Source organism: Rhyacophila brunnea, unplaced genomic scaffold (genome assembly GCF_057557595.1).
Source record: "Rhyacophila brunnea isolate RB1 unplaced genomic scaffold, BYU_Rbru_1.0 scaffold_16, whole genome shotgun sequence".
Lineage (NCBI taxonomy): Eukaryota > Metazoa > Arthropoda > Insecta > Trichoptera > Rhyacophilidae > Rhyacophila > Rhyacophila brunnea.
The window spans coordinates 4,671,257-4,685,037 of record NW_028232816.1 but is presented as its reverse complement, the minus strand read 5'-3'; the positions used below and the strand labels follow the sequence as shown (position 1 = coordinate 4,685,037).

Here is a 13,781-nt window from a genome sequence, read left to right as displayed (position 1 = left end):
AATGGTGTCGCAACCGAAATAGATTTGCTGTAAATCTAGCTAATTTTTTTACCTGAATTTTGAAAAGACTGATCATCATCATGACGTTGCTTGTCAAAATCATCCGGCGGCAGAGCATAGACTGGTGGGACACCTTCCACAGATTTTGGAATCTCCAAATCGTATTCTGAATCGATGACGTGGAAGTTTGACAGGAACTCAGACGGTTGCGATTCAGATTCCGAGTTAAGCTGATCTGCACCTGCCATCACTATGTCCATCGGCTCGTCGTGCGGTTTTCTATTTTTGTCAAACGGACAAGTTTCCGGGATCGTATACGTCTGGAAAATGTTCACAAGCATTTGATTTACGACAACATAAAATATTGAAATCTGCAAAAATATACTTATTAGAAAAAAAGTTGGATTGAGTGTTTCGAACCCATTTCATTATGTGGGTGAGTGCACTTATCGGTCCAGAATAATTATTCAATTTTAATGGATTTAAGTTTTGTACAATTCCATTTGAGTCGTTTTTTGCGACCCAGGTTTCGCCTTTCGGCATCTTCAGGCGCTATAGGCAAATACACACCGACAACGAATACTATTAACTCTAACTTATATAACAAATCAATACAATAAAGTAGGTAAAAACTTTATCACCTACCTATTAAGTCAAGGATCACAATAAAAAAAATATAACAAAAAGTTGAAGTGTTTGTAAAAAACCCCCTACCTTATCAATAATAATACACCTGATAAGCATATAATAAATCGTCAAAACTTAATAATAGATAATTAGTAATAAAATTATAAACAATAAAAATACTACACTCAAGAGGTGTAAAATCGTCCATTCTGGGAACAATGGTAACGTATTGGGAATTAATGGAGTTAACTAATGAGATATATCTATGATATTAGTCTTTAAAAATTATTAGTTTAATAATATTCAATAATATTCTTACATGATATTGTAGATAAGGGATGGTGTGATGAGGGGTAGGTAATGAATAGAATCAGAAGGTTTTGATGCGTATGAAAGTAGCCCCGAATTTATTATCCCTTAACAACAAAATACAAATTCAAATTACAGTTTGTTACAATGCGAAGTTTACAAATAGGATTTACGAAGATTGTGTTTGTAATGAAAATTATCTTTACGTCGAAGCGAGAAGCGTGTGATTAGTTTGAACGATTTGAAGATACTATATCCTGTTGGATTGTAACATTTGTTTTTATATTAAAAGGAGACAAAGAAAATGCTATCGACGTGGGTTCATTACTGTTGTTTTGTTCCCACACTGCGGATTGCTTCCTAGAATTTTGTCTGCGAAATTTGACTATGACACAAATGTTATCAATCAAACAATGGATTTCTCACGACACAGTGGCAGAAATGCACTATTTACTTGTTAATTCCTGTGATACACGAATGAAACCCGACACGTAAGCATTCCTTATGTCGGTTCGCACGGACGAGTTTACTGATTGTAAAATATTTATATTGTTGTAAATTTTAGGTTTGCAATGCACTTTAAGATTAGTTATTAAGATGTACTTATTTCTAGGTTTTCTTAACTGTAACTTAACTACTATTGACACATTGCACTTGTCTGCGGACTTCCTTCCACCCTCAATATCATTAGAATTTAAATTCAAATTCCATCAAGTACCTTCGGCCGATAGTATTAATAGAATAATTATTTGTTTTTGAGCTGTCACTGTTCATTCTCATTCTTTCTTCAATGTTTTAGACTCATTGCACGCCATTCTCAAGAGATAATGTACTTAACTGTACTGTTAGAATGAATGTGAATGCTGTTCTTAGATGCGACCACTCAACCAAAATACAATGTATCCTAATCATGGCCTCCACATCCTGAAGCAGGCCCCCAGGCCAGGATTTTCGGCAGGTCCCCCTACTTATCGCTAAGGTTAAAGGCGATCTGACGCTTGACAGTGGTGTTTTCCAAATGGTGTTCGAGGTCAAATAAAATTCGGTGTATTTTTAGCGATTTTTAACACCTCGAATTATGGAGTATCAACCAAAAATTGCATTGCACAACCATATATTTGGTAATAACCCCAATGTAGAGTAGCGCCAAATTTAAGATGTGTGTTTCCCTCATTTATCTGGTGAATCCGCCACGCCGGGCCCCTAGGCTAGAGCCCTGTCCAGCCCCCCTCTTGTAGGGGCCATGATCCTAATATTGCGGAGACCAATAAATACAACAGGCCTCCCATGTTGATTTTTTTTTACATATCAACTCAAAAATGGTATCAAAGGAATAAGAGGATTCACATCTTATCACGAGTGAGAATTAGCAATGTAGATATTATTTATTTCTATAATTTAGTTATGTACTTAAATTACTAAATTTATTTTAGTAGTCGTGTACACCCCACACCAGTCAATTACATTTCCAGCTGTATTGAATTTAAGTGCTTCCTATATCAGAATATCTCAAACTTTTACAGTTACATTTTACTTTGAAAAATAAAAACCAGTGTAAGCATGTTAACACTTGGTCTCTTAGTAACAGAGAAATCCTAAAATTAAAACGCAACCCACGCATGTCACGGTACATGTCGCCTACTGTTACGCTATCGCGACGAAAATTTAGTCTATGGTTTCGTCATTTTGCAGAATATTTTGAATGTGCACCATCTAGTAAATTCACTGATGAAGAGTGCCGACTATAATGTATTAGTAATTTGAATTATTATTAATTATTTATGCTAATTTCAATTAATTTTAACAGTTTCTACGTGTGCGTACGTTAAAATTATGTTTGACATGACAACCATAGATAATGTTTTTAATAGAACCCAACTTGCAGACCATAGATAATAGACAACATTCTCATAGAAAATACATAGGTCAACCCCTAAAAACAAAAAATCGTGATTTTGAAATGACATTCGAAAAATGCAGGCATGTGGTATATGATAAAAACGTTCAAAATGTCATCATGCAGATGCAGTGCAGTTCAACGTGAAGTGCCCTCATTGTTGTTTTAATGATTATGTCGCGCTTAAGAGTTGCAGAGAGAAATGTATCTTAGACATCACAGAAAGACAGAAAAGGGATTGATCGAATAAGAGCAAATGAGCAGGTATGCTTCTTCTTCGGCCATAACCACCCCTTATATGGAGCATATGGCCACCACGTAGCGCCTCCAAGAATCCCTGTCGCTCGCTAGTCGTCTTGCTTCATTTCAGGTCAAACCAGCATCCCGTAGCTCCGCCGTATACACTCTATAGATAGTATTTAGCGGCCTTTCGGCTTGAAGAACAGACAAGCCAGGTTGAGATTCTCTTCTGGCATCCGCAGCACGTGGCCGAGCCATGTCCAACGTCGCCTCTTCACTCTCAGCGTGATGAGGCTGCTTGGTGCATTCTCTTATTTTATCGTTGCTCACCCAGTATCCGTCGCAAACATCTGTTTTCGAAGCTCAGTATACGGTTGCTCTTAGCCTTCATAAGGTGCCATGATTCGCTACCACCATAAAATAGAACCGTCAGAATGCAAGCGTCGAATAGGCGGCATTTGGTTTTGACCGAGTACAATCGTGAGTCCCAGACACTCCGCATCGAGTTGAATGTTGCTCCAGCCATTGCCATTCGGATAGCGAGTTCTCTCTGCAAAATGCCATCTCCCGTAATGTGATATTTGAAGCTGTCGACGCTGTTGATGTTTTGCCCCTCACTAATCCGAGGGAAATTGGGATCATGCAATGTAATATTTAGCTCACTGGAAGGAGCTTCAGAGCCCCAGTTTGAGAATCACTATCCTAGATGATATCTGTTTCTGAATGAAAGATTTGGCTGAGCTCCAAGTGTTATAATTAATTTATTACCACAGTTGATAAAATAAATATTCTTGAGAATGTATGTCAACCGCGGTGAAGACCGTTTAACTAGTGGGATCATTTTATAATTTCAGTTTTAACTGCATGACATTCAGACGAAAATATGAGGGCGTCAGAGCAAAGTGGACATAACTGCACCAATTGCAAATATCGAATAAATTTACTCCAATGTTAAAAATACATATAAATTTTTGGGATTGTTTTCATACATAAAAAGATTCGCCAACTGATACACCCCTGTTACAGGCGGGCTTCTCCCGGTGTAAAATAATCATTTAGTAGCTATAAGTCGAAACGTAACCCTGACCTCTAGAAACGGCTTCATAAAACATCTAATCTGATTCCTTGCTCAACCACGTAAGTATTTTTTATTTATAAGTAAGAGCCTTCGTCCGGTGTGCGAAAATCACATATTGGGCGGAGGTGTAATTAAGATAAATTTAATTTAATTTAAAAAGTATAAATGATGATGGATGAAAGCGATAATTTTAAGACTAATATTTAAATATAATAAATTTTGCCGCGCTTGTCGGCAACGTCCAAATTTCGACGCGCCTGCGCCAGGGTCAGGCTCGTGATTCGCCGAATCAAAGATCACGCGATAAAATTTGGCCAATCACGAGAGTCCTTTTTGCTGGAATGGCGTGGGTACGCGAAGTTTGAAAAAGAAAAAAAGTAATTAGTAAGCGTCCCCTTTCCGATAGGATAGGACCTGCGAAACTTATTGTTAAAACAAAATATGTAAACGTTTAAAGAAAATGTAAAATATAAGAAGACCACGTTACGAGCACGAAAGACCGTGTTTTATTTACACTCCAACCGTTCTTCTTCTTTTTTTGTGAATCCGGGGTTCGATGGACACCTGAGCTAGCCGCTGGAACCCCGGGGATCTCACAACCCTGCATTAACCACTTAGTTTCATTTCAAATAACATTTAATATCACAAATTGGAGTGGCTTTTTTAGAATTTTGAATAATTGAAATTCACAGCCAATTGAAACAGTTACACTTGTTAAATACTCCTGATACATTCCTGGTAACCAACACAAATAGAAGAGTACATAATTGGGTAAACTCACGGCAGTTTGAGATATCTCCGTGTGATAGTAGTCGTAGATTTTAATGGTTGCTGGAAGTGTATAGGCTTTCGGTCCAATCAGATACAAGTTGTAGCATTCGCTTGGCCTCAATGACGATAATTGAGTTGACAACGATAGATACATGAATACAGTATTGAAATCAGCTGATTCTTCCACTCTTCTCAGTACTGAAACAGACAACATGCTAATGAAATATGAGTTCAAACAATTTGAACTAATAAAGATGGTTGTTAGCCTTTCGACCCTGCTCTGGATCAAACCCACATTGAGAGAACAACATGAAACTTTTACCAGTGGTGAGATCAGAGATGTCTGCTCTACCATCTACGCTACTGTGTGAGTTTAAGTGAAAGTATAAAAAGTGAGCCTAAATTGGCGATTCCAGCGCATCTATTGTATACACAAGACTGCTTTCGGCCGTTACGGCAGCTATCTAGCGTAGGTTTGTGTCGAAGTAATAAATTGAAAAAAGTTGTAATTGTTACAATAAGTGCTATGTTTTAACAGCACTTCTCTTGGCAGTGATAACTTTTAGAGCGAGATAGACAGTTTTGAATGTTTTGACGGCTAACTTATTGGAACAATTATAATACCTCAATACAGACATAATATGATAAACTACCCTCGATAACCGCCGATAGTGACCGATAGCAGTCTTGTGTATAAAACAAATGCGCAGATAAAATAGTTTTAGACTTACGAATATTATCATTTTTAATGAGGTCGAATAGTAGATTGCGGTCAAGGGAGTATCCAGTTGGAAGCTGAACTTCCAGGATGGCCATTTCCGGGAAACCAACGCCGCTCGCTTCAATCCAACTCGTACATATCTATGCAAAAACAATAAACATTATTTACAAGTCCACGTTGTCAAGCTATACTGAAAATTTTGTAGTATTACAAAACATAGTAAAAATGTCTTCAATCAAAATTTGGGCTGAAAACACAAAGGTAATCTGTTTCATAAATAGTGAGACTCAGCGGAATGCAATTTCAACCTTGGGACAATTGTGCAGTATGTATTCATTAATAGTTACCTCTAATACTGCGGCGCACATACACCAGCTATCGTTGGCGACGCAGTGAAAGGTCCCGTCTGTTGTCAATTTGGTCGATAGCTTGAATGGAGATGCGTCGTACGTTTTTGCCAAAGTATTATAGCGCTGAGTTGCCTGAAAAATATTATCATGGAATCAAAAATTCAGGTTTCCAAATGTACATTTTTTTAATAAAGCTTAGGAAAATTTTCTGGCAATTAGAATTATATTGATGATCAGTGGCAAAAACGTTATAATAAGATATGTCAGTGAATCTGTTATGAATTTATGTTACGGCACCAATTCTTATACGTTGGCAATTTCGAATATGAAACGATTTTGAATTGTGCCGGAATCAAAGCATTGAGATTATAATAATTACAAACATAGCTGTGAAAGGACAGATCACTGTAAATTACTGTACAGAGACAGGTAACCAAATATTACCATCATTAGTTAGATGAACAATCACAAATTTCAAAGATACATTATAACAAGCCCACGATGGCATAGGTAGTTGATAGAGTATAAAAATCTGAAAGTGTAGGCCATGTCTGGAAATTTGTACGTATGCAGTTCGCCGTATCACACTTCACCGTGAAATGTTGTATCAGAAATATATGGTCGTATATTAAAGACCATCCCAACCTCTTTGGGCTGTAGTACTGAGATTCATATCTAAATAAAACACAGTTATTGTTGGTTTACAGGAAGCCACGGCAAACAAATTTTGAAAATTGCCGATATACTGGATTATTTGTTAGGTTAGGTTTTCATTCTTGAATTTATGAATTTTGCCAAAATTAGAGATGACCATAATATAGTATACAGTCATCTCTTTCTGATAAGAAAGCTGACGCCGAACTGTGCCATGGTGAAATGTAATATGTACAATTTACATGTAACCAGTGTAGGCACGTGTTGGATCCTGAGTTTGGCTAGAATTAAATGTATTTTTACATGGAGTAATTACCCAATAGGTTGGTTGAATAGCTATTAACCATTTCTAGTTTTGAAAGTCTATTATAACCTTCACTCGATGGAGGCCCATATGCTGTGCTCAAGATAATTTATTTACATTATCACCGGCCTTCTGCGCGCTCTGAAGCGGAGATGGCAGGCCGTGATAACGTCAAGGTCAAAGCGGGGGTGGGGGACAGAAACGCACGGGGTATTTGGTCAAGGCTGGTTTATTTCATCGTATTGCAGGGTAGTCGTTACAGATACAGGTTATTGTCGTCGTTGGCGGTCGGTTGGTAATTGGCGGGCTGCAACGTGGTGTCGCGGGCTTGGCTGCTGGGGCTTCGCATCCGAGGCGATGCTCGCTGTCCGATGGGAGGTAGGGTCGGGGCTTGCGGCTTGGCGTGCTGCCGATGTCAGATGTGGTCTTTTTGGCGGGCTGTCCGGAATGCTGGCTTGGCTTCGCGTCCGAGGCGAGCGAAGGCGAGAAGAGATTTTGCGGTCGATGCTGCTGGTTCGGCGGTTGATGTAAGAGAGATCCTCGCTGGTCGACGTATCAGGCAAGAGAGAGCTTTCGCGCCCATCCAGATCCAACTGCCAGATTCGCGGCGTCCTGTTTTATCCGTCGGTCGGGAAGCTCCCTGTTTTACCGACGGATTGACTAGTGGCGGCGCGAGCGGCCGTTTTTGATAGACCGCGTCTGTTTTGGCGGGATTTTGACGAATTTGAATTTCAAGGAGACGGGTTCCGCTCGGCCGAGGGTTGCGATCACCGCGAAGAGTGGACGTAGGCTGTGGTATTTTGGGAAATATGATGGTTCGGTCCGCCCTTTGAGGTAGTCTCCTGTGGGAGATTTCCATCTGGTATCAACATTATAATACAACATCAAAACAGGCCGTCATCATTTTTCTATGGCTAGCAATTCAACCAAAACAAAAACATAAATTTACCGTCAAACATTGTAAAATAAAGTCAAAACTCTTTGGATCAGTCAAATAATATCTATACCTGAACAAGTAAGCAACCCTTTCCTTCAGCCTTGATCTTTAGTTTCGTTGGTGTGACGTCAATTTTGTCTACGGCCTTTATAAAAACGGTGTGAAGCTTATGACGCTCGGTGGGGCTCACTGTAAAGTGACGGCCTCTGGCAGGGCCTTGAATCATCACGTTCAAAGATGGCGGAGAATCCGGCATGGAATGCCGAAGTTTGCCCAACGCTTGCAGTGCTACTAATGTGTCCTGGAAGAATAATTAATATGTTTTATGTATTTTGCTCTTTTGTTATATAACAACTTTATGTCATGGATCATCATAAATACTGTAAGATTATCCCAAACTTTTGAGATCCCCTTATAGTCCACTAATAACTTTTGCTCTCACATAATAAGAGGTATGTTAAATTATGCGACCTTCGGCTAGAAAAAATACAATTAGATCGAAACCACACGGGCGCTGCGTACGCGCTGTGTTGCGAGACCGCTGTATTCCGACTGCGAGTGGGAGTGAGTACGCAACAGCGGTGCATTCTCACTTCTGCTCGCAGTCGGAATACAGCGGTCTCGCGAGGCAGGGCCTGTGTGGAGGCCTGAAACTCTAATCTAATTGGGATTGCACACACTTTTCCCAGTAGTCGCAACATTTTTGGATGCATTTCTGGAACGCCTCTTTTGGAATAGAGTGCTTGGCTGCCGTGTTTCACATTATTTGTCTAATCATGACTCAAATCGGGCGGGTCTCTTTCAAAGAGAACAGTCGAAAATCTCGTGGGGCCATATCATTAGAGTAGGGAGTCTGACAAATCGCGTGAATGCGTGGAATGGAATGTACCAAACCAGTATTTATTCCCCACCTCATCCGCAAGTTCTTGGATGGTGACACTCCGGTCCTGCATAAAAAACCAAAGTCCGCACATAGTGAAGACCTTGTCATTTCGGCTTGTTGACTGTCTACTGTAATATAAGTCGCTCTCTATCGAAATATTGGGGCCATATGCAAAACCCATTCAAGGTCCTCCAGCTTCGTAGTTTTATAAAATTTAGTAACAGTTTTTGCTCTATGTCACAATTATTGGAAATATACTATTTATGCAGTGGCATAGATAGAAATATGCAAGTTGTTGTGCAAAACCATGCAAGGGCCACCATCATTGTTTCGAAAGAAAAAAAAACATCTGTCCAAAATCAAAGCATAACTCTTCCGATGAAGCTACTCCACTGGTTCAAATGACTAGTTTTAAGGCAACGAACTGTCATACACAGTTCAATTCATCATACTACTTAAAAGGTAGAATCTGTCGGATCACCATTGCCATTAACGTATGTAAAAATTAGTGAAACCTCACCTGAGTGGATATGAATCCTCCCTTTGATGTTCTGTGCAGCGATAGCCATCTTGCGGCGGCCATTGCTTCTAAGATATTTTCCTGCCCACCGATTGTCAATAAACTCAACATTGCGTATCCGGTTGTTTCAATTGATACCGATAGAGAACCTAACAAAGAAAATTAAAAAGTATTTTCAATACATCCTATATGCATTGGTATTAATAATTGAATACCAATCATTAAACCCTATTTCCAGCGTGGTACATAATATTTAATATTATTACATAATAACACAACCAATGTGTGCTACCCGTGCTCACGTATGGCTGCGAGACGTGGACCCTCAACACGAGAGATGTCCAAAGGCTAAGAGTCACACAGCGAGGCATGGAGAGGTGCATGCTGGGCATCACGCGAAAGGACCGTAAGAGAAACGAATGGGTTAGGAAGCAGACAGGAGTACGCGATGTAATAGACGTTGCCAAACAGCTGAAATGGAGATGGGCGGGGCACATTGCTCGCCGAAAGGACGGCCGCTGGACAAATGCCGTCATCCAATGGTACCCAAGGGGTACGAACCGGCCACAGGGTCGCCCTAAAAACCGCTGGATTGACGAACTGGTAAAGTTCGGCGGAAATACGTGGCAGCGAACGACACAGGACCGAGAGAGTTGGAGAAAGCTTGGGGAGGCCTTCATACAGCAGTGGATTGACCCCCGCTGATGATGATGACATAATACATAAATAAATAAATAATATTTTGTATCATTTCAATATTTTCATCTTCGACAATATATCCGTTACAATCACTGTTAACATTTCAATTACCACATTGAAATAACATGTTTATTATATCTAATGACCAACGACTCCAAACGCGCCTGTCGTGATGTTAGCACTAAATGAGTTACTGAAATATTTATCAACCTTTCGTGTTTCTTGTTGCTATCTTCTAGAGGACTAAATATTGGCCTTTCTAGGATCTAAAATCTAGAGAGGAAAGTCAATTTCAATAGCAGCAGTGTCTTTTCATCAAGTAATAACAATCAAAAGGTATCAAATCAAAGCAAAATCACATTATTTTTAACTACAATACTAACACTGTCTTAAAAAGATAACTGGCTGTGTTTTGTGCAAAACTATATAGGAAAGTTAATAAAAAATTGCGAATATTAATGACCATTTTAGAATATATTGTGTTTTTTATACTGTACTAGCTGAAGTACCCGGCTTCGCACGGGGTCGCTTCGTGGTTATATTTATCTTAGATATTTGAAAAATAATAAGAGGTAATTATTTCTTTAATATTAAAATATCTGTGTAATACAATATGGCAATATGAAAATAATTATAATAGGAGTAAAGGTCAAACATAAGAACACTAAATTAATATCGAATCCAAAATATGAAAACGTTATTAATGTTATAAATATGTAGTAAAAAAAAAATCAAAATTGGATGGAACAAACAAACAACAAACTTTGTATGTTATATAATAATAATTTAGAAACCGCACACAACTGACAAAAGTTTCATCGCAATCGGATGAATGGTATAGGAACGCATACGAACAGTATAAGAAGATGATTTTATAATTCAGAAATCTTCGTGGGCATGCGCATGACAACTCACCAAAGTTTCATTGCAATCGGATTAATGGTATAGGAACGCATACGAATAGAAGAAGAAGAAGATGGTTGTACTAATTCAAAAACCTTCGCGGGCTTGCGCACAACAACTGGTCAAAATTTCATCACAATCGGATGAATGGCATAAGAACGCATACAAATAGAAGAAGAAAAAGATGATTGTAGTAATTCAGAAACCTTTGCGGGCAAGGGCACAACAACTCACCAAAGTTTCATTGCAATCGGATGAATGGTATAGGAACGCATACGAATAGAAGAAGAAGAAGATGGTTGTACTAATTCAGAACTCTTCGCGGGCGTGCTCACAACAACTGGTCAAAATTTCATCGCAATCGGATGAATGGTATAAGAACGCATACAAATAGAAGAAGATAGAATAGAAGAAAAAGAAAATAGTTGTAACAATTCAGAGACCTTTGCGGCGTGAGCACAACAGTTGATCAAAATTTCATTGCAATCGGATGAATGGTATAGGAACGCATACGAATAGAAGATAGAATAGAAGAAGAAGATGGTTGTACCAATTCAGAAACCTTCGTGGGTGTTGGCACAATTACTGACGAAAAGTTTGTTGCAATCGGATGAATGGAATAGAAACGCATACGAATAGAAGAATATAGAATAGAAGAAGAAGAAGAAGAAGATAGTTGTACTAATTCAAAAACCATTGCGGGTGTTACCACAACAACTGACGAAGGTTTCATCGCAATCGGATAAATGGTATAGGGACCATACGAATAAAAGAAGATAGAATGAAGAAGAAGAAGATGGTTGTACTAATTCAGAAACCTTTGCGGGTGTAGGCACAATTACTAACGAAAATTTTATTGCAATCGGATGAATAGAATAGGAACGCATACGAATAGAAGAATATAGAATAGAAGAAGAAGATGGTTGTACTAATTAAAAAACCATTGCGGGTGTTACCACAATAACTGATGAAGGTTTCATTGCAATCGGATGAATGGTATAGGGACCATACGAATAAAAGAAGATAGAATGAAGAAGAAGAAGAAGATAATTGTACTAATTCAGAAACCTTTGCGGGTGTTGGCACAATTACTGACGAAAATTTTATTGCAATCGGATGAATGGAATAGGAACGCATACGAATAGAAGAATATAGAATAGAAGAAGAAGAAGAAGAAGAAGAAGATGGTTGTACTAATTCAAAAACCATTGCGGGTGTTACCACAACAACTGATGAAGGTTTCATCGCAATCGGATAAATGGTATAGGGAACATACGAATAAAAGAAGATAGAATGAAGAAGAAGAAGATGATGATTTTTCTAATTTAGAAACCTTCATGGGTGTGCATACAACCACTTGCCAAAATTTCATTGCAATCGGATGAATGGTATAGGAACCATACGAATAAAAGAAGATAGAATGAAGAAGAAGAAGAAGATGATGATTTTTCTAATTCAAAAACCTTTATGGGTGTGCATACAACCACTTACCAAAATTTCATTGCAATCGGATGAATGGTATAGGAACCATACGAATAAAAGAAAATATAATGAAGAAGAAGAAGAAGATGATGATTTTTCTAATTCAGAAACCTTTATGGGTATGCATACAACCACTTACCAAAATTTCATTGCAATCGGATGAATGGTATAGGAACGCATACGGGACAGACACAGACAGACAGACATACAGACAGACAGACATTCATTTTTATATATTAGTATAGCCTATACTCTTCCCGCAAGTGCAAGCAATAAGTTTACAAAGTTTTATCGCAATCGGATGAACGGTATGGCTGCGCATTAAATACGAACAAACAAACACACAAATATTAATTTTTATATATTAGATATTGCAGTGACGAAGGGTGGAGGTAAGCTGTTAAGATCCAATATAAATAGTGCACACTAAAATTTATCAGTCAAACGTATTTGTTTTCATTGAACTAAGACTACGATGTGTAGATAGAGTTTGTTAGTTTTTAAAATTCAATTAAACCCTGCCTAATCCAAGACATAGTAGATAATTCATTTATCTATAAAATATTTTTTATCGATTATTGATTTGTTTAGGCAGGGCTTGATGGATTTAAAAAAACTAATTTCAATTCAATTTCAATTTATTTTTAAAACATATTGTGGACATTACAAATTATAAGTTTAAGACGTTCACAACATGACATTTATAAACAATGAAATATAAAACAGTATTATATAAATAAGATAGGTACAAGGAAGTACACCAGATGAGTTAAGCAGACCCTATTTTAAGAATTTATAAAACAACGTCCACCTATACTCATCCTCACGTAGGTGGAATATATCAACACCCGAAGCAATTTCGTTGAACATAGTTATCGCCCTCCCAATTGGCATTACCAGTGGCAGGTTGGTTCTGCACCTTGGGAGAATGAACAACTGATGGTCTCTATTTCTAAGATAGTTATCAGGGACATACAGGTCAACACTGCCCAGAATGACAGAGTTCTCATTTATACCTCGTATAACCAACCAACACCATCTGTAATACTATGTATTCTTAATTCAACAAAAACAAATAAGTATGACTAAAAAAATGTGCACTATTTTTGTCGGATCGCCCATAGCATACCTGAACTATTATGGTTTGATTTAGGCAGGGTTTAATTGAATTTTCAAAACTAACCAGCATCATCTGCAAATTGTATTCTTAGTTGAACTAAATCATCAAGTATGACTGACGAAGTTTAGTGTGCACTATTTATGTCGAATCTTAACAGCCTACCTCCACCACTCGACACTGGTATATTGTACGAACTAACCACGTCACATAGATCATCTATTGTGTGCCACTAATTGAGAACTGCTAGTTTAGATCATATTGTGTAATATTGTGCGAAAAATTTGTT

The 13,781-nt window shown here is 38.1% G+C and overlaps 2 protein-coding genes across 2 annotated transcripts in view; one reads left to right on the top strand and one right to left on the bottom strand.

The window, feature by feature from the left end:
- LOC147074236 (uncharacterized) overlaps nt 1–13,781 on the top strand; it is a 626,724-nt gene that overhangs the window by 482,314 nt on the left and 130,629 nt on the right. The window lies entirely within an intron of this gene.
- The window catches only part of LOC147074239 (murinoglobulin-2-like), a 50,135-nt gene that overhangs the window by 1,507 nt on the left and 34,847 nt on the right, over nt 1–13,781 (bottom strand). The window contains exons 20-25 of the mRNA XM_085943833.1: nt 9,292–9,440; nt 7,959–8,189; nt 5,991–6,125; nt 5,654–5,783; nt 4,933–5,120; nt 53–320 (exon numbers count right to left, since the gene is read on the bottom strand). Of these exons, the coding sequence (XP_085799959.1) occupies nt 53–320; nt 4,933–5,120; nt 5,654–5,783; nt 5,991–6,125; nt 7,959–8,189; nt 9,292–9,440 (1,101 nt within the window). The remainder of the gene's footprint in view (nt 1–52; nt 321–4,932; nt 5,121–5,653; nt 5,784–5,990; nt 6,126–7,958; nt 8,190–9,291; nt 9,441–13,781) is intronic.